The 22,790-nt window shown below is 38.8% G+C and overlaps 1 protein-coding gene across 1 annotated transcript; it reads right to left on the bottom strand.

Moving 5' to 3' along the window:
* Positions 1-5,796: 5,796 nt before the first annotated feature.
* LOC110689022 (pre-mRNA-splicing factor SYF1-like) lies at positions 5,797-18,592 on the bottom strand. The gene is made up of 5 exons (XM_021865772.1): positions 15,672-18,592; positions 14,894-15,078; positions 14,622-14,792; positions 13,614-14,066; positions 5,797-6,444 (listed from the first exon to the last, which is right to left on the bottom strand). Exons 1-5 carry the CDS (start codon positions 17,164-17,166, stop codon positions 6,016-6,018), a joined length of 2,733 nt encoding a protein of 910 aa, XP_021721464.1. The 5' UTR covers positions 17,167-18,592; the 3' UTR covers positions 5,797-6,015.
* Positions 18,593-22,790: the final 4,198 nt, after the last annotated feature.

The following is a 22,790-nucleotide window of genomic DNA, read 5'->3' as shown; positions in this document are numbered from 1 at the left end:
CTAACTATCCGTACCTGTCTGCAACTATCGGCCATGTAAAACAGTCGGTATAGTGTACAATTGGATATCGGAATATTCAATACTTAAACAAATTTGAAGCAAAACAAAAATATTCATTAAAAAGAAGCCGGTCATTAAAGACCGGCAAAATATTCAGAGCCCCGGCCCCCTTGCCCGGTAAATACAAACAAACGGCACGCAGGCCGGGTAAAGAAGACATAAAGCTTATGAAGGGGGCAGATCTTCAATATTAGCAGCTGCCGCCTGGTCAGCACTCTTTTTGCTGGACTCGGCTTCAGCTGCATCCTTCTTTGATGTATTACCCCCAAGCGGCACAAGCGCCACCACCGGCTGCTCCTCCTCCTCCAGTGCCTCTTCCTCAGCAGCCGCCAGGATCTCTTGATTATATCTATCAGAACACTGGCGGTACGTTTTTTCCCAGGAGGCAAAGTCGGCATTGGGGAAGAGGCGGCCCCAAGTCATGCGCTGGATTTGAGTAGAGTCTTCCATCATCTCCCGGACCAGCTCTTTCTTTTCTTGCTCGGCCTTTTCCGAGAGCTCCTGAGTAAGACTCTTCTCCTGGGTAACCAGGCGTACCTTTACGCTCGCCAAGGATTTCTCCAAGGTTTCGTATGAGGACATCTTTTGGCGAAGAGGTCTCAGCTCGGCCTTGAGGTTGTTGATGGTCGCCTCCAGCTCGCTATTCCTCTTCTGGGCCGCCTCTAACTGAGCCCGGATAGCGGCGGTAGCCTGCGCCTGATAATAAAGAATATCAATGGTCAGAACTTCATTTTGGGCAATTTGAAACATTGCCTTATCACAGTCAGAGGCGGCCATAGCTTTTGCAGCCTTTACCTCTTTGTTCTTCCGGTCAAGCGGCTTGCGAAGGCCGTTCACTCGGAGCAGGGCCTAAGTAAAAAGGGGAACAGGCGTCAGTTTCCAAACAAAAAAGAAAACAGGCGTCCTGGAATTCAAATACTCAAAAATATGCTAAGTATACCTCAGCAAGGACCCCTGCAATCCCGTCTAGGTCAAGGGTGCCGACACCCCTGACCGCCTCCCTTTCAGCTGGAGGAACGACTTTGATCATAGACTTGGCCACTTCGACCAAGTCAGGCTCCTGAGGGCCGGCTGCATCAAGCATAAACAAACGGATTAGACCTAGTAAAGGAGGGAGCAATTTTAAAATTTACAAGGACAATTTCATACTTCTAGGTGGCCCAGCTGGAGTTTTAGAAGAAGTGGCCGGCTGTTTCTCAGCCGCCACATGTTTCGTGGCAGAACCAGGAGAGCTCGCAACAGTCGTCCTCCGGGCCTTGGGGTCCGGCTGTTGGGAAGAAGAAGCTCTTGGAGCGCCCGTCTAAAAAAGAAGAAAAGAGTCAGTATATGCATAAACACAACTCCAAAAAGAGGGTGAAAGGTTCGAAGCCCACCAAGGGTGCCCCCTTGTTGGGGGAGTCGGTTGAAGACTGTTGCATGATGGAGGCCCGCAACATGGTCGCCGCAGTCTTGGAGGCGGTAATTTTGCTCATGGCGTCCGCTGCAAAAACAAATAGCAAAGTTAATAAAAGTCATAACAAGAAATGCATGGAACAACAGAGTATTCGACAGGCCGGCTACCTCTTGAGCACCGACTGCTGAGGCCACAGGCGGCCAAAAAGTACTCGTCGTAGAGCCATTTGAAGCTCGGGACGCAGTGCAGGGGTACTTGCTCTCGTACCCCTGAAGTAGAGTTCACCTTCGACTCTACTTTGAAGAGTCCTTTATCTAGGATATCTTTCTTAGCCTTGGGGGGAACAGGCGGCATACTGCGGCCGCCTGCAAGAAGGGGCGGATTCCTGTTCCACCTGTTGAAGCGCTTGTTCAGCTCTGTGTCTGAACTCTCAATGATAAGGAAGGTGCTCCGCCAGTCCTTCCATTTGTTTGCTTTACCTCTCGTCATGAGGTAGCCCCTGTGGCTCGTCAATTGATACCAGCCGGTACCGCCTGCCTTAGGGGTCCGGCTGAGGTAGTTCATGTGGGCGAAAGCCTCGAAGTTCGGCTCCACCCCGTGCAGTTCGCACCCGGCCACATAGCCGAGCACGTTGACCCAGGAGTTCGGGGCTAACTGCCATAACCCCAACTCATACCCATCCAAGATCCGTTGAACAGCCGGATGTAGTGGGAAGCGCAGCCCAGCTTTGATGGCCGCCTCGTAGCAGCCAAAGCAGGCGCCATCATAACTGGTACCAGCCGGCCAGACGACTGTGTCTTCTGGATCGGCACGAACACTAAAAAGTCGGGGCCCATTGTGTGGTTTGCGATAAAGCTCTCCACTTTCTCTTGCATGGCCGTGATCCGGCCCCGAGGTACCGTGCAGTAGTAGGGGGTATTTTGCTCTCAGTGAGAGGCGGATGGCTCCGCCCAATCGTCCCCCTTCTCAACTGCGTTAGAAAGCCTCGCCTCTTGTAGGCGACTGTTTTTCTCTTCTGTGTCCAGAGAAGCATGGCCAGAAGTGCTAGACTCGGATTCATCCTCTGACGAGTCCGAAGAGGACGACTCCTCCCCTCTCCCGGAGGGGCCCGCCTCCTCCCCTTTAAAAGGAGCAGGAGAGAATGTAGAATTGTCAACTGTAAAATGGGAAGGGGTCACTTTGACTCCTCCCTCAGAACTGCCGGCTTTCAAGCCGCTTTGTTTCACTTCCACATCTGGCGCCTGGTCAGATGTTTTACTAATCGGCACCCTGTGGGAGGAGCCGTCTGAGTTTGAGATCCTGGCAGTCTTTTTTGTTCTGGCCATCATGCTCTGCATAGACACAGATACAGGCGGACTTTGTATAAAGGGCAAAGATGGGTCCAGAAAAGGGCAGGCGGCACTCCTAGTCCTAGATTCAGCCGTCCCCGGTGACCGGCTGATCACTAACCTAGGTCGTGTCGTGTGCTTCCGTGGTGCCATTTCAAAAAAGAATAAAGTAAAGAGAAAATTAAGAGTAAGAGAACCGACGGTTACCTGAACGAGTGACGATTGATGAAGTTCTGAAAATCCTTTGCAGTCGACTTGTCAGAGCAGGCGGTAGGCAGAAAGGGTCCAAAATGTCAGAGCAAGTTCAGGGGTCCGAATGTTCTCTCACAAAGTTTTCAAGTGTGAAAATGACCGAAGTCAACACTCCTTTATATAGGCGAAGTGAGAAGGCGAAGGGTCACTTCCAGAATTCAAAATTTTGGCGGGAGAATCTCTCGGCCTCTCGCCGAGTGACACCTGTAGCAGGTCGTCGCCTGTTACAGGGCGATACATGTCACAGGTAACACGTGACCAGTCACGTGCCACCTGTGAGGGGCAAATGATTAGGGGATTTTGCTCCCATCAATCGGAATGCGCCACGTGGGCCAATCAGGTCCTGCCAAGTGTCCCCCAGTTGGACATGTGAGGGCTTGCCACGTGGCACACGCTTATTCGTCCACCCTGGACTTATAATGTCATGACACGTGGCATACTCCATGCCTAATGGAGAAGCCGGTCACCTAGGCCCAACTTCCGAGGGAAGCCCAATCAGCCCAAGGTTAACCTAAACCTAGATTGGCACGTTTCCCGAGGTTATAAATACCTCCCTTAATCCTCATTAAGGGAGATGACGCGAACAACGCAGATTACACACATTAAACACTCTCACCTAGAGAGACCCAATCACTTTAATTTCCGCATTAATTACTCCTTAATCAAGTACTAACTTGACCGTCGGAGGCGGATCTCCAATCATCCGGAGCATCCGTTTGTTTTGCAGGTACAGGCGTCCGGTTCCAGTCTCGGAATTGTAACTCTCCCGCAAGACATCAGAAAACCCCGAAACACTAGCCACTACCAAAACTGGCCACTAACGGTTGAAATCGACCGATTTAGGGACTGAGAGGTCAAATTCGACACTAAATTGGCCGATCTCAACCGCGAGTAGAAGAAATATGGTGGTGGATGCGGTTTTGAGTGGAGAAAGGAGGGGAGTAATTTCGGTGGTTGGAGTGTGTCGAAGGAGGTTTTCGGGGGCTGGGGGTGTGTTAGAAGAGGGTTTCGATGGCTGGAGAGGTGTCGAAAGGGGTTCGAAGTGGCGGGAACTCAAAGTCTGTAGTGGCGATGGTGGTTGCGGGGGTTACTCGGCGCGAATTTGATGTTGTTGGAGCTGTAGGGCGGAGCTGGGGTGGTTTTCGGGGAGGGAGAAGGGAGGGTTTCGCCGGTTTTGGTGGGCAGGGGTACCGACGATCTGGGTAGGGTTGTCGGAGGTGGGGCACAGGTGGTGGCGGTGGTGGAATTGGGCTGTGTTTGGTTGTTTAAGGTTTTTTCTTTTTTCTTTTTAAATTTATCTTTTTTATTTTTTTTTATTTTTTTTCTTAAACCAATAGGTTAGTGACACATGTCTGTTTTGGGCCCCATTAACGGATTCTTGGATGGAATCCGTTAAGTGGTGGTGAAATCAAAATTTTGTATTTTTTGTGGTTTTATAATAAAAGTTTTCTTTTGGGGGGTGTTATTATCAAAATCTTGACAATTTTGTGGTGTTATTTTCTAATTTTTCCTGAATTTATGATGCAAAAATTGCAATTTTACAAGCTATGTATTAAAAGGTTGTTTAAAAGCCATGTATTCTATTTTGTCCATTGTTTAAAAGTTACAATATGTATTAAAAGACGTTCAAATAAAGTATATGGGCCACTAGGCGAATCTTCCATATGTTTTTCATTGCAAGTCAAATGTTATTGATGAATAAAAAAAATAGTTACCCACGATATTCGAACATGCAACATTTAATAATAAAACTATGATAATATTTTATGTATGTGAGAGATTAAAAGTTTATTGAATAAACAAACTTTTTATGCTTAAAAATCTGTTTGATATATCTTTACCCAACATCAAATGTGGCTTGTTTATGCAAATTTATCATCTATATTTCGTGGAGGTGTTCCAAACAGAGGGTTGAGAGGGGTTTAGAAGTGTCTCGCAGGGGCTTAGTCATTTCATGCAAAATTTAAATTTTGTCATTGTAGATTCAGGGTACAAAATACACTCTCAATGGTACAAGATATAATTTCAGTGGTATTTCAAAAAACTTTCAAATGTCTCATTAGACTGTCAAATAATACCGTAGAGCTCAGTTGTACAAAATACACTCATAGTGGCACTCAATACAGTTTATATGGTACTTACAAAAATCTCCAGTGTTACAAAATATACTCTTAGTAGTTGTGATCCCAATTTTTTTTGTCTTTTTTGCATGTAAAACTATTTCTGATAAAAAGGTGGGTCCCACCTCACCCTTTTTTCACTCTCTATTTTTCTTCCTTTCTCCCTCTTCCTAATACATTTCTTATACTTTGTATTATGTTAACCCTCTAAATATACTTCCTCATATGACGTAACACTTGACAAAAAATTAAAACGTCAAGTGTCGGTGTCTCGTAGCCTGACGACAAAACTAAACTTTATTTCCTTATATGATATTAGATTAGTGGGCAAAGCTTACGTACAACTCATTATTTCATTAACCTCTTACGGAGTACTAGGTGGTAATTTTCTGTCAAAAACAGATTGTCCACCTACTTAACGAATTTACGCCTCGAAATTAACATGTTAAGTTCAATTGTTCAAATCATATACTCTTTCTAGTTGACATGTATTCCTTTTTAGAAAGTTTTTTTTTAGTTGATACATTTCCTTTTAGGGTAAATTTTTTACCTTGCATTTACAAGGTACCCCACTTATTTTTTCACTATCTCACTCTCTCTCCTCTCCTTAATATATATATGTACCTAAATCAAACGTGTCTACTAAATAAAAACGGAGGAAGTATGCATTAATATGGAATCATGGTTTTAATGGGCTTAATTCACATTTTAATCAACTCTATATGAACAATTGTTACAAAAATTTCTCCTGTTTAAAACAGACCTAAAAAAACGAGATCAGCTGATCCAATAATTAATCTACAAGTATGCTACAAAATGTTAAGATTCAAGTGTAACTTGGACTATATAACTGAGGAAGTCACTAATCTTTCTTTCTACGCTTCATTCTTTCAAGAGCACCTAGAGGAGCATCAGCCCCTTTCACCTCCTCCCCATCTTCAGCTTTCTCAGGGTCATCCCGCTTCTTAGCCAAGCCACCAAAAACAGCACTTGGCACATCCTTTTGAGCAATCTCGACCTTTTCCACATCTTCCTCATCATCATCACTCTCCTCCGGTAGTTCAATCTCCTCCTGGTTTACATTTCTTTTGCCAGTGTCACTTTGAGATTCAACTCCGGCACTGACAAAACCAACAGTCCTTGCTTTATCCTTAGCTAGAACATCATTGTCTACAGGAGCCAACTGCCTTTCAAGAGCAGCCATCTCATCAGCAGGAACCCCAGCTTTTTCAAGTGCATCAAGGCTGACCTCATCTTTTTGCATCAGTAATTCAGGAAGGATGAAATGGGTCTGCAGGGAATACAATGGTTAGAAATCCATCTCAGGCTCTCAGCAATGAAACTTACAGCAGATAATATAGCTCCAAATGAAAGAAAGGATGAAACTAACAGCAGATATAAAATAAAATTTGGTGTTTATTTTCATAAGAAACTACCAGCACTTCCTATTTTTAGTTTTCAAAAAAAAAAAAAAAAAAACATCCAAGCCAAGATGAATGTTTTCACTTGATACGTAGCAGTCAAGAATTTTACTAATGCATAAATGTAAGGGGATTATTAATGTGGGAGAAAAGGAAGAAAAGACACAGAGGCAGAGGACTCATGTTTTGCTTTTATTAATTAAACCCTTGCAAAAAATTCATTGTTAGGATAAGGAAAGGACTCATGCTTTGCTTTTTTGGTGTTTGATCCATTGAGAATAAAACCAAACCCCACCCACAGTCCAAACCAACCTATCAGTAGCTTCTTTCCATCAATCGCCATTTTTCCCCAAGAGCTGCTCCCCAAACTTCCCACCCCCGAATACACCAAGGTGGTGTAGTATCAATTTATTGTCCTAGAACATTATGTGATAACCATAAATATTGAAACTTAAAGCCCGCCAAGGAATGAATGGAAGATTAGAGAGTGATGAATCAGTACACCGAGAGGCAATATCTAGAAGGATGTGGTAAAAGATTGAAATAAAGGTGAACCAAGCATGCAGTAATCAGCCAATGCAGACCGATATACTCAAAGGCTATACTAAATCAAATGAAGTGGGTAGCAAGTAAAATTATTGCACATTTGCACACGTGAACTACTTTACATGGGCTAAAGAAAATAATTGGTTTGGTCAATTGGCAAAGTAAAATGATTAAAGCACAGTAATGATGTGGAAACAAAAAGACACAGACAAAAACAAATTTACCATACTATACATTAACAGAGAAACAAATGCTTATAATTTGGGAACTGACACAAATAGACTGAGCTATATAGGCCGTTACACAATAATAGATAGAACTAAAAAGTATAAACGGAGTACAAATAATCTTGAGCTAAATTAGAGGAAAACAATAACGAAGCATAACATTAGCAATATCAGACTTGAAATTTCAGAAATTTGAAAGGAAAAATTGCCAAATTTGATTCATTCGCCCAAAATAATCCCAACTTTTGATTATTTTTTAATAATCCGAATGAATTGGCTTCTAATGGTCCAAAGTGACTAGCAACTTGTTGAGTAGGTAAATTCTATTTAAAAGTTAAAATTTACATGTGTCATCACATTATTGGTCAAAATTCAGTTTTAGTTTTATTTTTTTAAGAAATATTTATTAGTGTTACTAATTAACTAAGAGCAACTCCAATGACAAGCTAATTGTCAAATTAGCTAGCCATGCCACATAAACTTTTAAGCTAATTGTCATTTTAGCTACTTTGAGCTCCAATGGCTAGCAATTAGCTTACTATTTAAAACTAACCCCACCTCCTCAATTTACATTTTTATATTACAAAATATTTATTCTAATTTGTTGTATTTTGGCAAGTTCTTTTCCAAGCAAATTAGCTTGGCCAAACTAATTGCATTTTTTTGCTCCAATGGCCAAGCTAGAAGCTAGGGATTATTTAATATTGCAAGCAACTCCCTAGCTACAACCATTGGAGTTGCTCTAATAACTTAAAACTAACTAATTTCATAAAAAAAAAAATAATAACAAAATCAAATCAAATCAACCCCCGCCACCAACAGCAACCCAGCCACCTCCACCACCTTAACTCCCCTACCACAATCATCCGAAACACCAACCTCACCACAATCACCTGAACCGAAACATTATCCCCATTCCCGCCCTCTCAACCACCACAACCTCACTATAATCACCAACCTGAACCGAAACCCTACCATAACCACCAGAAAACGGCAGAACTTCATACTTCTCTCTCCTCTCTCATGCGCCACAAGCCCACAACATGAACCGAAACCTCCCTCACTTGCCACCAGCTAAACCAAATTCACCCTCACTTGAAGCCCTAACCCCCCACCTAAACCAAAACCACCTTTACTTAGATCTAGGTAAGTGGGGTGGTTTCGAGTTTGATTGGGTGGAATCGAGACGAGGAGGTGGCGGGAGAGTGTTTGGGATGGTGGGGTGGTTTTTCTAATTAATAGTTTTATTTTATTTTTATTTTTTTAACCAATCACATGCCAACACGTGCTGACTGGTTAGAACCATTTGAAGCAGATACACATCAAAGTTTGGATTTTTATAATTAAAAAATAAAAAAAATAAAAATAAAAAATAAAAAAAGTTGGGATTATTTTGAGTTAATGAGGCAAAGTTCGGATTATTTTAAGCAATTTTCCAATTTAAAACACCAACATGAATAAAAATTAATTTCCTAGCAAAACCATAGGGAAAATATTACTCCCTCCGTCCCATAATACTTGGGACATTGGGGAAGACACGTAGTTTAAGAATATTACAAGAGGGTCTATTTATATATTACAAGAAAACAATAAATGGGGTGGGAATGGGGTAGGTGATGAGAGAGAAAATGTGGGAAGATATTTTTTATTAGTGGTCCCATTCCATATTTAGTAATGTGTCACAGTGTCAAGAATGGACAAAAATGAGAACTGTGTCAAGTATTATGGGACAGAGGGAGTAAATTAGAAATATTCTTTTTAATTTTCTCCGGTTCTTTATAAGCTTGAATTTTAACACATCACAAAATCTTTTTTTTTTTTTTTGTTTAAGCATCCTCCAAAGTTTAAACACTTCTATACATTTCTCAAGTTCAAGCTATTTTAGTTTGATGGCCCATAATTCATTCTACTCAATACAATTTTTCCTAAAAAAACTCATAAGACATGTAAGTAGCTCTTCCTACATTAACAAAGATTTTTTTTTTCTTTTTTCCTCTGTATTATTTATTATTTATTTTTGTTGTGAAAAAAAAGAATTGCTAGTGTTATACTTTCTTTTGTCTTATTATTCATGGCTATATAGATAACACTATGTTTGGATGACGGAAGGGAAAAGAAAGGGAAGGAAAAAGAGGGAAGAGAAAGGAAGGTGAGGGGGGAGGTGACCTTCCAATTTCCTTTCAAATTTCTCCAACAATGGAGGGATTTGGTAAAAGGGAAGGAAAATGGATTCTCCCAATTCCCTCCCCTTCCCACCTTGCATTAGATATCCAAACAAAGGATGATGTATCCTTTCTTTTCACTTCTCTTCCTTTCCCTCCATTTCTCACTATCCAAACATAGTGTAAATGAATTAAAGGTAAAAATATGGAAAGAAAGCAAAAGGACGAAAAAAAAAAAAAAAAAACTCTTTTGCACAGTATAGGCGGGTCTAGTATGGGTTCAGAACCCATACGGGATCCCAAAAAACATAGATAAGTTTTTGTAAAAGTAAAAAAATTGTTTATAAGTATATATAAAATACAATGCGTCATATTTTGTTACTTATTGTAACAGCCAGCGGTTAAAACACTTCTTTCTAAATCAAAGGTTGCAAGTTTGAACGCGTCCAGCTACTTTTTTTATGTTTACTTTTTTCCCTTTTTCGAAAATTACTTGCCCAAAGACCCACAATACCCAATTACCCCCGACCTTCACACAATTACTAATATTTTTGGAGTTTTCTACATAGTAAGTAGTAACCCTGTGGTATATACTTTTGCTCTCCCCTTTTCAAACGTCCACGCTGAAACCTCAAGGTACATTAAATTAATTACGTTGTAGCCTTTAACCATCCGTTAGCTGTTGCATTTAGTGAGGCCCACTTTACACCTATGAAATTATTTTTTCTCGATTTACGTGCTAAAAAAATGTTCTATTAGAGGTTTGAGGGGTCATTTTAACCATGAAGGATCCAAATTGAATAACATAGAAGCCCTGTTTTGTGAATTCGGATTTCCTTTATTAAAATTAGAATTCACAAAACGGGGCTTCTACATTTTGTTTTTGTCAAATCCGATCTCAATTTGGACCCTAAGGCCTTAAGGGTCAAAATGACCCCTAAAATCTTTCACGTGATATTTTTTTCAACACGCAAATTGAGAAAAAAATATTAAAAAGCACAAAGTGGGTCCCACTACCCGTTAACGATAGGATAATGGCAAAGTCACTATTGAGAAATAATTGCAAGTTAAAGGTATCAGTGTGTAATTTTCAAAAGAAGGGGGCACTGCTTGGAAAAGTCAATACTCGAAGGTTATAGTGTAGAATTTCACAGTATTTTTTGTTTTTATCTAAGCAAAAATTGATTAAATATTATACTATGTACAAAGTATTTAATTTTATTATTTCAGATATTATCATTGTAGGGGTAGAACTAGAATGATAATTTACAATTTTACAAGTTTGTTGTCAATTTAGGAGACTAAGAGTTAAAATTTATATATATTTAAGTAAAATTGGTGTTTATTGAAATTAAGATATTGTTAATGTTGAATATGTTTACATTAGATTTAAGAATTTAATCAGTACATAATTAATGTGACCTATAATGATATGAATCGGAAATTTGTGTAGGTGAAGATAAATTAACATTTAGTGCAATCGAAATTTTTATAAACATGTGCACACCCAATTTATTATCTGTAATTTATTTATTTGATAGATTTATTATGTTATATACTTCCTCCGTTTTCTTTTTATTGCACTAGAAAGACTTTATACTATTATCTTATTTGACCATTTTTTGTGATTTATCTATAAGGATAAACATAATCATGTGGGATCTACTTAGATTTGCTCAAAATCTACTTTTCAAAAATCAACTTTTATAAATTTGTTTACAAAATTATAATTAAAGATATTAATAACCAAAGTAATGCATTGGCAAACGTGAAATCACTCATGGTGCAATAAATAAAAACCGAAGAAAGTATGTGTTTAGTGACTTTGAACCCTTACGGAGAAATTTTCTGGATCTGTTCCTGATGCACAGTCACTTGACCACTTCCCCAATTCAAGCCTTCTTATGTCCAGTAAGAATTTCAAAACACCTATCTCCTTACACGTCCCATAACACCCCCCCCTCCCTCTATCTCTCTCTTTTCTATCCATAAGAGGTGATTGAACGTCCCAAGATCTAAATAATTAATCCTCTATATTTGTTTCAACCCAAAATAAATGTTATAATTCTTGAGTTTATAAAAGAGAGTATGAGGTAAAGAGTTTGTTTGTACTTCTAAATTAGAGTCTCTCACCACTTGCATAATTTTTCAGATTGCAGCATTTGCAAATGAATGCGGGTAATTCTGACAGGTATAGTAGGCTTTTTTTTTTCGTCCATGGTCTACACATCTCTGCATAGGGAAGAGGGATTTTGAAGTACTCCCGTTTCACAATGATATTCTCAGTAAATCTTTTTATTATTAAAAAATCTTCTTATTTTCTCTCATTCAATAATTTTTGATAGTGTGAGATTAAAGATATTTGCAATCAAATATTTGCAGCAATTTACGTAACCAGGAACATCATCATGAAACGGAGGGAGTAGTTCTTTTAATCTAAGGGTCTGTTATGATTTATGAACTGAGCTGAAGTGACTGGAGTTGAATAGAGCTGAAGTGATCTAAACTAAACTGACTGTAATGAATATTTTATGAGAGAAGGAAATAAGGAGGTGATTGGAGCTGAATTAAACTGAAAGAGAACATGGCCTAATACTTTGGATTTCTGAATTTCCGACTTTACATTTCTCAAGCAAAATTATGTGGGTGTATTATGTGAACCAACACACATGCCTTCTAACGGAAAATGGGGAACAAGCTTTGAGTTATCATTAATCAATTTAGTAGGTCTAACAATTTACTACTTGTATTTCTGAATTCTGACTTAACAATTCTCAAGCAAAATTATTTGGGTGTGTTCGTTAAGCTGACACACATGCCCGGGTCCAGATATTTCTAAAATTCAAATGGCTCACAGGCAAGCTTTGCTTATCATTAATCAAGCTATATTTTTCAAGAATGGGCAATGGAAGATCTAAAGGATGCTGCATAGGAATAAGATATGATCACAATGCTTTGTTATCCTTCCAGCAAGATTTAATGCGATCTGAAATATTTACTTATAGGCTATGTTCACCAGACTCGGCTGAAATGCCGGAGTGTCCGTGTCGACAAGACACAACGCGGATTCGGACACGAAATTTGTGTCAGATCGGCATTGTGCACTCGGACACTCCAGAGAGAGGGGAAGGGGAGAAATAGAGCTGAATTTTTAAAAAAATGCCTAACTTTTCAAGCAAAGGAGAAATATAGCTATAGATAAGTAAGAAATCTGAGGGAGCGAGAGGTTGAAGAAGAAAGACAGTACAAAAAAAAAATCAGAAAGTCAAAGAGATAGTGCTTTACAGCTGTATTCCTCCCTTTTATTGGTTTTTATTAATTTTTAAAACCCCCTTTTTACTATTGTGACAGTTGTGTCCATCACTTTTTTACCCCTTTATTTAATTTCTTGTGGTGAGTTACTAAGTTACTTAAGTACTTCATCTTTATCTTTATTTTTTAAAAAAAAAAAAAAACCCCAAATAATAAGTGTTATTATCATAGTTTTAGCATTATATGGTATAAATTTTTTGAATATTAATGAAATATTTAAATATTTTGTAATGTATAATTTTTTGCAAAAAATGAAAATGCCGTTTCCCCGCATCCGTGTCAAAATATAGGACAGAGTCCCCGTGTCCTAAAATTTTGGAAATTGGCGAATCGGACACTGTGTCCGACACACGTACCCGAGTCCACGTAACATAGCTTATAGGACAGGAAAATATATTCCTAATGCACCGTAAAACTAATACAACTACTAAAGCAAAACTTCTCTTTGATCAATGACTAAGTTCCAGGCTTGGAGAGGTCACGTTTAAGAGATCTTTAACCCAAAAACCGGAAAAAAAAACCCTTGAAATTCTTATACAATTAGATAACACTCGATAATATTTAACATTAGCAAGGAAACACACACACACATACACCCTTGAGCTTCTTATGCAATTAGATAAAACCCAATAATACTTAACATTGGTAAGGTCACACACACACACACACACACACACACATACACACAAAAAGGTTAATAGCATCAATGGACACCAGCACTGCGCTACTACAAAATAACAATTATGGAGTTAGATTTAACACCAAATGAAGTGGGCTACAAGATGAACGTACCTGGCTGAAACTAGAAACAGCACTACGTTTTATGCGGAGCATTTCTCTGAAGGTGTCTTCATTTCCATGTTGGACCTCAAATTCATGCCACTGATTCCAGAAATCAGGAACAGTTCTTGGATCTGCAAAATTAGAGGCATATATGTAAACTGCACGAGCACGGTCAACTTCTCCGAGGCTTTTCTCAAGCTCAGCATACTTCATGCACATGGTTATCACATCTTTGTCAGGAAGACCAGATTGAATTGCTTGCTCATATATCTCCCTGGTTTTTGGCACACCAAACATTTCTGCTGCACGAGCTATGTAGATCTCGTACATGCTCAACTTCTCACTAGCTGGAACAGCTTTAGTAGCTTGATCATAAACCTTCATTGCACGCTTTGCTAAGCCATAGTCCTCCTCCAACTTAGCATATTGCAGGTATAAAGGCTTTACACATTCCCCAGGTGCCTAAAAAAATATCAAAAATGTCGACAATCAAGCTTCAGTAAACGAAAATTTATGAGAACAAACATGAAAAATATCCATAATAGGAAAAACTGGACCAAACAACTTCCATCATGGGTATAAGCATTAGGAAACAGAAATGGGAGTAAAGAGTAAGAAAAGTAAAAAAGTTGAGTCCCTTAAATATAATTAAAAGTAATAATTTCCTTTCAAGCTGGATAAAAAAAAAAGGTTAGGATCTATCTCATTTCCTGAGAAGCCACACATCACATGTTTCGAGCTAGAGGCAACACAAAGAATAAATGAGATCCATCGAATCGTAGATTTCCAAGGAATAGAATCTCATGAAAGCATACCCTGAAAACACTTTTAGAGAAAGGCTATTCGAAACAATTTAAGAGATTACATAAATTAATACTAGGTGTTCATAATATAAACTCAGGCTATTTCAAAACAAAATCCTGTGTTTAAAAAATGAGGAATAGAATATAGGCTATCAGGTAGCACTGTTCCATAACAGATATCAATTGGTGTGCTGAACTAATAACATGGGCATACCGTTTCAACGGCATTCTCAAAGAGTTCTCTGGCTCGTTCCAACTTTGTCTTTCCATACCTCTTAACAAACTTGGATAAATATGTAACCCATATCTCTTTCACATGAGGATATTTAAAGATCTTCACACCTCTTTCATACACCCTAAAAGCATCTTCAAAATATTTATGCTCCTACAGCCACCAAAAAAAAAAACGTAAAAAATCAGAACACAAAAACAGCAACAATAATAATAACAACATGGTGTCTTCACATTATTTACAGAATGCCATACCTCTAGAAGCATTGCATAGTTTATAATAATTTGGGGAGTAGCAATTCTTATATCCAATATGCTCTCATACACAGCACGGGTGGACTCCAAAGTACCAAGGCTTTCCTCCAAATCTACATAGAATGTCCACAATTTTAATGATTTGTGCAGCTTCATCTGCACAGGTTCATAACCATCCGCAGCAACTGAATAAGAGAACAAAAAGTTAGCTCATAGTCCCCTTGGACAAGAAGAAAACAAACATCAGAATACTACACCTAATTAAGTGTCTGGTGAGTCTACAAAAAAAAGCAATTCAGCGTACTCTCCATGAACATAGCCCAACCACCCACCCTCTTCCCCACCTCCCACCCCAACAAGAGTGGGAGAGAGAGAAATCAAACTATAATTTATTCATACCAAGTGTAACACCACTCTGATGCCCAAAGATATAGCAAAAATCACAAATGCAAATATATTCAGCCAAATTTCAATTACAGCCTTTCTAAACCGAATACATTTCTATCTGGTTAAGACTTCAGGGCAGCATAGGGTAGTTAGCATCTTAGTGATAATTTCACTGATACAATACATCAGAATGTCATACATTCCTTTTATGACAAGAAAATTTGCAAAAGTCAAGATACATGTACCATGGTAAGAAATTCAAGCTTCATAGAGGTAGCAGGAATCTCAAAAGAAAATACTACGTAACTAAATTAGAATGGAAACCTGCTACAAGTTGCAATGGCAAGACAGGCAAAATAAAGTACCAAATATAGGGAATAAAAATTACTACCTCGACGCTTTACTTCGACAGAGGGCACTGCTGTTGCACGCCGCATCAGGTCCAGTGCTCCTTTAAAGTTTTTGTGCCTTAACTCCATCTCAGCCCATTCACACCAAATACTAGCAAGATGATCCACTGCTTTATAATTCACTTGTACTGCTTTGTCAAATATAACCCTAGCATTAGCAAGATCTTTGTGACTTTCATACAGCTTAGCAAAAGCTACCCACAAAGTGTGAGGCTTTCCTACTGCCTTCATAGGATCCACAGTCCTGACCGCCTCAGTGTAGGTCAATATCTGCCTAGTTGGATTGCCCTCAAAGAGCTTGACTCTCCGATGCCATTGCTCCACATTATGTGGGTTTTGACGTAAAAGAACACTATTAGCTAGCTCAGGACGTCTATCCATCAAATGCTCCAACCTAGCGAGCCGCAAATCCACATCATTATCATCGTGCAGCCAAAAACCCTTTAAGATCTTCTTCTCAAACTTTCCCATAGAGAGGTCAACATCCCCCCTAATGTCAACCTCCTCCTCTTCCTCATCCCCACCACCATCCTCTCCTTCTTCATCACTCAAATCCAAACTCTCCATCTTATACGCCAGCATACTCTCCTCAAACTGTGAATACGCATCAAAAATCACACTAAAATCCCTGACAGTGACCACCGTCATCATACCCTCCTCAAACACATCCCTAGCCTTCTCCGGCAACTTCCTCCTGATATAATAATCCGCCAACGAAGTCCACAACCGCCCCACCTCATCCGTAAACTTCCTAATCCCACCCCTAATTATCGCATCCACATTCAACCCAGAAACCTCAGTAGCATGCTTAGTCAACAAATCACACAACTCAAGCCAAAGCCTATGCTTCGTCTTCCCCTTAATCGAAAAGAACTGATCATCATTCAAAACCCCAGCCAACCTCTCAGACGCCTCCTGCCACCGCTCCGAATTCACCAAAAACTCAATAAAATCCTCAATGTGAGATGGGTCATACTTCAAATACCTCCTATAAACCCTAAGCGAAGTCTCGATCGGAATCCCCTTCTGACTCACAAAAATCAAATAGGGTTCCCAAATTCGATCATGCTGAGTAACAGGCAAAGCACAAAGAGCCCGATCGAAAGTACGACGAGTACGAGTAACCAATTTCTGAACAATTAGGGTTTGCAAATACATAATCCAAATTCTGGGCATCTTATGCATAGTAACCAAAGCACGTTCAAAAGTATTATCTAGGGTTTCATACTGAGAATGTGTAATAGGAAGATTACGAACAAGTTCAAGGCGTTCACGAAGATAAGCATACCAGAGTTTGTAGCTTCCAGGTAAAGCTTTGAGAGCTCGTTCGTAGATGATTGCGCGTTTCTTGAATGGAGAAGAGGTTCTTGCGACGAGGTAGCGCCACCATAGACGGAGGCTGAAGGGGTTGCGCAGGATTTCTTCTTCGTATGGAAGGTCGTCTTCTGAAGGGTACAATTCTCGAGCTATAGCCATGGCAGAGCACTGCTTTACTCGCCGAGAATACGAGAAAAAGAGAAGGTGGAAACAAAGAGATGGGTGAGACTGTGAGAGTAGCCGCTAGTTGGGGGTCGAACGCCGCGTATCTTATAAAATGAAAGGGGTTTTAAAATATCCCTCTCAATTTTGGTAAATTGAAAAGAAAAATACTAGTTTTCACTTTTTCCTGCTAAAAATCCAATTTTTATTTTATTCCTCAAAAATCCAACATTTATATCCCTCTAAATTTAAAGGTACATTGCCTGTTGATGACCAATTTCTTTAAGTTAGATGACACATGTCAGCTATTAATAGGTCAATTCTTTTTTTATTATTATTAAAAAACAAAAATAATTTTTAAAAAAAAATAAAAAGATAAAAATAAAAAAATAAAAAAAAAAAAGATTTTTCGGTCACCATCCTCACCACCTCCATTAAATCCGGCCACCATTCCTCACCTCCCTCATTAAATCGGCCACCATTCCTCACCACCTCCCTTTGCGACCATCCTCCCTTTCCAGCCATCCTGGTTTTCCAGCCACAACCAGCTACAGTTCTTTCCTCAACCCAAACAAACCACACCACCATTACCACCACCCTAAACCTTTAGCCGTAGCACCGACCCATCTCCACCTCAAATTGAACAAACTAAGTAGGAGAACGATGAACACCAGGAGACATCGGCGAAACCCTTGAACCCGAAATCGGCGGAAGTGGCGGCGGCAGAGCTAGGGAGTTGCGATAACCGAAATCAATGCTGATGATCAACATCAACATCATGAATACTATGATGATTATGATTATGATGATGGTAATGATTAGGAGGGATTACCCGAGTGGGAGATCGAAACCCATCTCGAGGGTCGTCTTCTAGAATACGACATGATGAAGATGAGGTTGTTGGTGAGGTGGGGAGTTGATGACGAAATTGAAGGGGGTTCAATGGAGGAATGGTGAGAAGGTGGTGGGGGTGGGGGTGGGGGTGGAGGAGGATGATGAAGGAGGCGAGGAGAGAAAGGGTGGTGATAATGGTGGTGAGGTGGAGGAGGAGGAAGGAAGAGATGACGGTGTACTGGTGATACGGTTTTCAGGTGGTGTTGGTGGCGTATTGGTTGTACTGGTGGTATTGGTGGGTAATTGCAAGAAGTTTCCATTTTTTAGGAGAAAGGAGAGAGAAAGAGGAGGAGTGAGAAGAAATTGAGAAGGAGGGGTATAAAGGTTGGATTTGTAGGAGGAAAAAGTACATAGGTTGGATTTTTCTTTTCCATTAAAAAAATAAAAAAAAAAAAAAACTTCCATCCAAAGAAAAAGAATCTATCTATCTATTCTATAAATAAACTAAAGTAGCAACCGCTAACGTCATTTTTCCCCAAACATGTACACGTGTCGACTTATTATGAAAAAATTTCCCGCCCAATTGTATGGGAAGATTTCCCTAAAAATTGTTGAATTGTAAAGTAATTCCCTATTTACGTTGGTTTAAAAAACTTATTCCCATAATATTGTCCACGTAAGTTTGGTAGATTATTATTTTTTTTTGCAAAGAACCGCTAACGGTGATAGCGGTTCTATAATTATAAAGTCGTTAATGTCGTTAACGGTTCTTGTATTAGGTTCTTGTATAAGAAAACATCACAAGTTAAAACTTAATATAAGAACCGCTAACGACGTTAGCGGTTTTATAACAAGTACAGAACCTCTATCACCGTTAGCGGTTCTTTGTTAAAAAAAAAAAATCAAACCTTTTTCCAATCCTACGTGGACAATATTGTGGGAATAAGTTTTTAAACCGACGTAAATAGGGAATTAATTTACAATTCAACAATTTTTATGGAAATTGTTCCAATTGTATGACTTATTTTAGAAAGAAAATAATAAAAAAAAATTATCATTTAAATTTACAGCAGTAAATTATTATTTCCTAAAATAATGGGATTTGAATAAGTATAGTTGTTATTTTCCTAAAAGGTAGAGATATTAACGGATAGTTGTTGATTAATCATATTGCTGGGGTTGCTTCCTAATACAAGAATTTTGAATTTTTTTTTTTTTCAAATCAGAATATTTTCTTAATACAAAAATTTTGTTTGTGTGTGTGTGTTTTTTTTTTAGAATTTAGAAATCATCCACCTTAATATTTTGACATACTATTGAACATGTTGTTGATAATACTTCTTTTTTTCTTTCAAAGATTGATAAATTGAACTTTGTAGTATCTCTGTATTTGATAATTTGGGTGTAGTTTCATTTAATTCTAAATTGGCCACTACAGGTTATATTGAAAGAGTTGATTGTATTATTAGTAATATATCACTTAACAACATAGGCTTATGATTTTATCTATGGCAAAAATGTGGAAATGTTAGAGTAAAATTAACATTAATTATCCGATTGATGTGTGATTTTGTCATGCATTACAAACTTAATACAGAGTACTATTTTAAGTAATATGTTAATTAGTTATCTAACGCCGCCTCACTTGAGAAGATTATTTATATAGTATATGCGAGTTCAACATTAAGGAGTACAATTTTATTTGTTAAAACCGTGCATCGCACGGGGCTAATCTAGTTAAGCCTAACAAATATTCACAGACACGAATTTTCATGTGTCGTTTAGCTTGTTTAATTAATTAGAGGTGTCAATCCGGATTTTTGGGTCAAATTCAGTGAAGTCGGGTTGGCAAGGTTTTTTTAGAATTTGAGTCATGTTAAATTAGTATTTTTTTTTTAAGAACCGCCGTGGGAAAAATATATTAAATCAAGGTCTGGCAAAGCTTGTAGACTTTGGGGAAATGTTAAATTAGTGTATTTAAATCAGGCTTTTGTTTAATTTACATTAAAAATATATATATATATTTCATAAAAATAATTTTAGTTCATTAAACACAATTTCATTTCAGTAAATTTTATTTCAGTTCGTAAAAATAAATTCAATTCAGTAAAAATAAAGTTTATTCAATAATAGTAATTTATACGAAGTATTTAGTAAAAATCAATAGTTTTATAGATTCGGTAAAAAAATAAAAATAATTTCAGTCAGTCTAAAAAGTATTATCAGTTCAGTTAAAATTAAAGTTCAGTAAAAATAATTTCAATGTAGCCAAAATAAGATGAAGTTAACCGGGCCTAAGTATATATTTGAATTTAATTTTTTTCGGTTGGTATAGGTTGGTTCAATCTATAGGTTTTTTTTACGGGTATCCGTAGGTATTTCTTGTTTTAGTAATTTGATAATTATTACCTATTTAAAGGGTCTGTTTGGAATTATTATGGTTTTTTTTTTCTTCTTTTGTTGTCTTTTATTTATCAAATTCAAATAATAGATATCATATAATGAATAAAAAATTGGTCAAACTTATTAAAATCATAATAATTTTAAAAACTAGTATAACAGACAAGTATAAACATTTTTTTTCTTGTTTTTGGTTTTTTGTTTTTTTTTTTTTGTAAAATGAAAATAAAAACGATCGCAAATAAGCCAACAACCTAATATTGATACTACATTTTATATGGGATCAACCCTAAATTACCCGGAGTATAAGTTAGGTTTATTATTTTTGTTAGGTACGTGATCGACTATCAAAAGTCCAAATAAGGGATTTGTTAAACATCGCCCACAAATTACTACATAAAGCCCACAAAATTCACTTGGTTTGACAATATTGCCCTTGACCTAAAAAAAAACACTCACACTCTCATCGCTCATCTTCTTTCAACCTCTCTAAAAAAAAATTTCAAACAACGGCAATGTCGAGGCGGCAAGGCAAGGAATTGGCGGCGGCGGAGGAGGGAAGGAGGTCCCAAGGAGGCAAGGTACAATTTGTAAAAAAAAAAAAAAAAAAAAAAAAAAAAAAGGAAAAACCGCCGTGACGGAGGTGGGGCGCCCTGGCTGGACGCCCAGCCAGCGGTGGTGGCGCCAGCTGCAGACGCCGCCACCAGTAGGCTGGCGCCTGGTCTGGACGCCATAGCCACGGTTGTGGCGTTTATTCAAGGCGCCGCAGCCGTGGCTGTGGCGTCCAGCCCAGGCGCCAGCCCACTGGCGGCGGCGTCTGCAGCTGGCGCCACCACCGCTGGCTGGGCGTCCAGCCAAGGCGCCCCCCCCCCCCTTTTTTTTCTTTTTTTTTTATATTTGTTTTAAAATATTGTTTTTATTTTTTTTTTATTTTTTTTTGGTGTAATATCTTTTTGAATTGTTTTTATATTTTGTTGTTTATTTTTATAAATTTTTTCAATTTTGTTGTATTTTTTCTATGTTTATATTTTGTTTACAATTATTTGTTTGTTTTTTTTGTACATTTTTATTTTTATTCTCTATTTTGATTTGTTTTTATATTTTTTTTGTGACTTTGATATTGTTTTTGGTTAGTTAATTTATTTTAAATTTTATTATTGATATTGTTTTTGGTAAGTTAATTTATTTTAATTGGGAATGAATTATTTATGTTTATATATATTCTTCTGTGTTGGTTTTATTTCCTTTCTAAGTGTATTTTTTATTCTATTATTTTTATTTAAGTGTTTTGTTAATTTCTTTATTATGTTAATTTGTTAGTATGTTTTTAGTTTATTTGATTTGGGTAGTGGTAGCTATTTTTCGTATAAATTTTTGTATGTTTATATATTTTAAAATTTTGTGTAGAATTCACTGGGTCGTCATGGTGCGGGGAAGAATGTAGAGCTTCTTAGTAGAAGCTATTCAGTGGAGAGGTCAGGGCATAGACATGTCAGATCCCGTGGTATTTCGGCCTCAGCTCGTAGAGAACGGATCCACCGTCGGGGTGAGGATGACGATGACGATGATGATGCTGAGGAGGGTGACCAGGAGGAGGAGCAGGAGGAGAGCGCAGATGAGGATGAGGATGTGGACGATGGCAGTGGATTGTATGATGATTACGGTCCATTCAGTCAGAGGGTTGATGACATGTACGAGACACATATGGTGGAGGTGCGTAAGGGTAGGGGTGGTAGGTTTGTTAGTAGATCTGGCACATCATCTGCGTCCACTGTATCTGGGGCAAGCAGGAAACGGTCAAGGGCCGGTAATGATTCTTGGGTTGTTAGGAGTGAGGTGCCCGGTGGGCCTGTTAACGGGAGTGTGATTCCTAGCTTTCTAGGACACATAGCTGCCCGTATTTGGGAGGACCAGGAGAGGCCTTCAGTTACGGGGTTGTTGAAATGTCATACCCGGGAAAAGACTTGTAGCTTTTTGCGTACATGGGCTGAGGCTTGGCCGGCGGAGAGCGAGATGTTCGAGCGACTGGAGGGCACTGGGGTGAATCACGTTCCTGCCACCATGCACGATAAGATTGACAGTCTGCTGATCACGGCTTTCATTGAGCGATGGCAGCCGGATACAAACTCTTTCCACCTTCCGTTTGGTGAGATGACGATCATGTTACATGACGTCGAGGCCATTCTGGGGATTCGTGTTGAGGGTAAACGACTTTGTGCTGTGGCTGATGCGGATCAGGCAGATTTGCTGGCGGAGTTGTTGGCGGTGGACAGGGCTGCACTGTACACCGAGGCGCTAGGTGTTTGGGAACACGGAGGTGTGAAGATCGCATCCGTGTTGCAGCGGTGTTTGTACCCCAGTGCACGTAGGACGCACGACGCACAGCT

This window comes from Chenopodium quinoa, unplaced genomic scaffold (assembly GCF_001683475.1).
Source record: "Chenopodium quinoa cultivar QQ74 unplaced genomic scaffold, ASM168347v1, whole genome shotgun sequence".
In the NCBI taxonomy this organism is placed as follows: domain Eukaryota; kingdom Viridiplantae; phylum Streptophyta; class Magnoliopsida; order Caryophyllales; family Amaranthaceae; genus Chenopodium; species Chenopodium quinoa.
The sequence above is the reverse complement of the archived record's forward strand: the minus strand, read 5'-3'. Positions and strand labels throughout refer to the sequence as shown.

What these genes read in the sequence shown, in the direction of transcription:
- LOC110689022 (XM_021865772.1), bottom strand. Translation starts at nt 17,166, where the DNA reads ATGGCTATAGCTCGAGAATTGTACCCTTCAGAAGACGACCTTCCATAC. An exon ending in TGTCGAAGTAAAGCGTCGAG is followed by an intron (nt 15,079 to 15,671) that starts GTAGTAATTTTT and finishes TCTCTTATTCAG; the next exon opens with TTGCTGCGGATGGTTATGAA. An exon ending in TTGAGAATGCCGTTGAAACG is followed by an intron (nt 14,067 to 14,621) that starts GTATGCCCATGT and finishes ATATTTTTTTAG; the next exon opens with GCACCTGGGGAATGTGTAAA.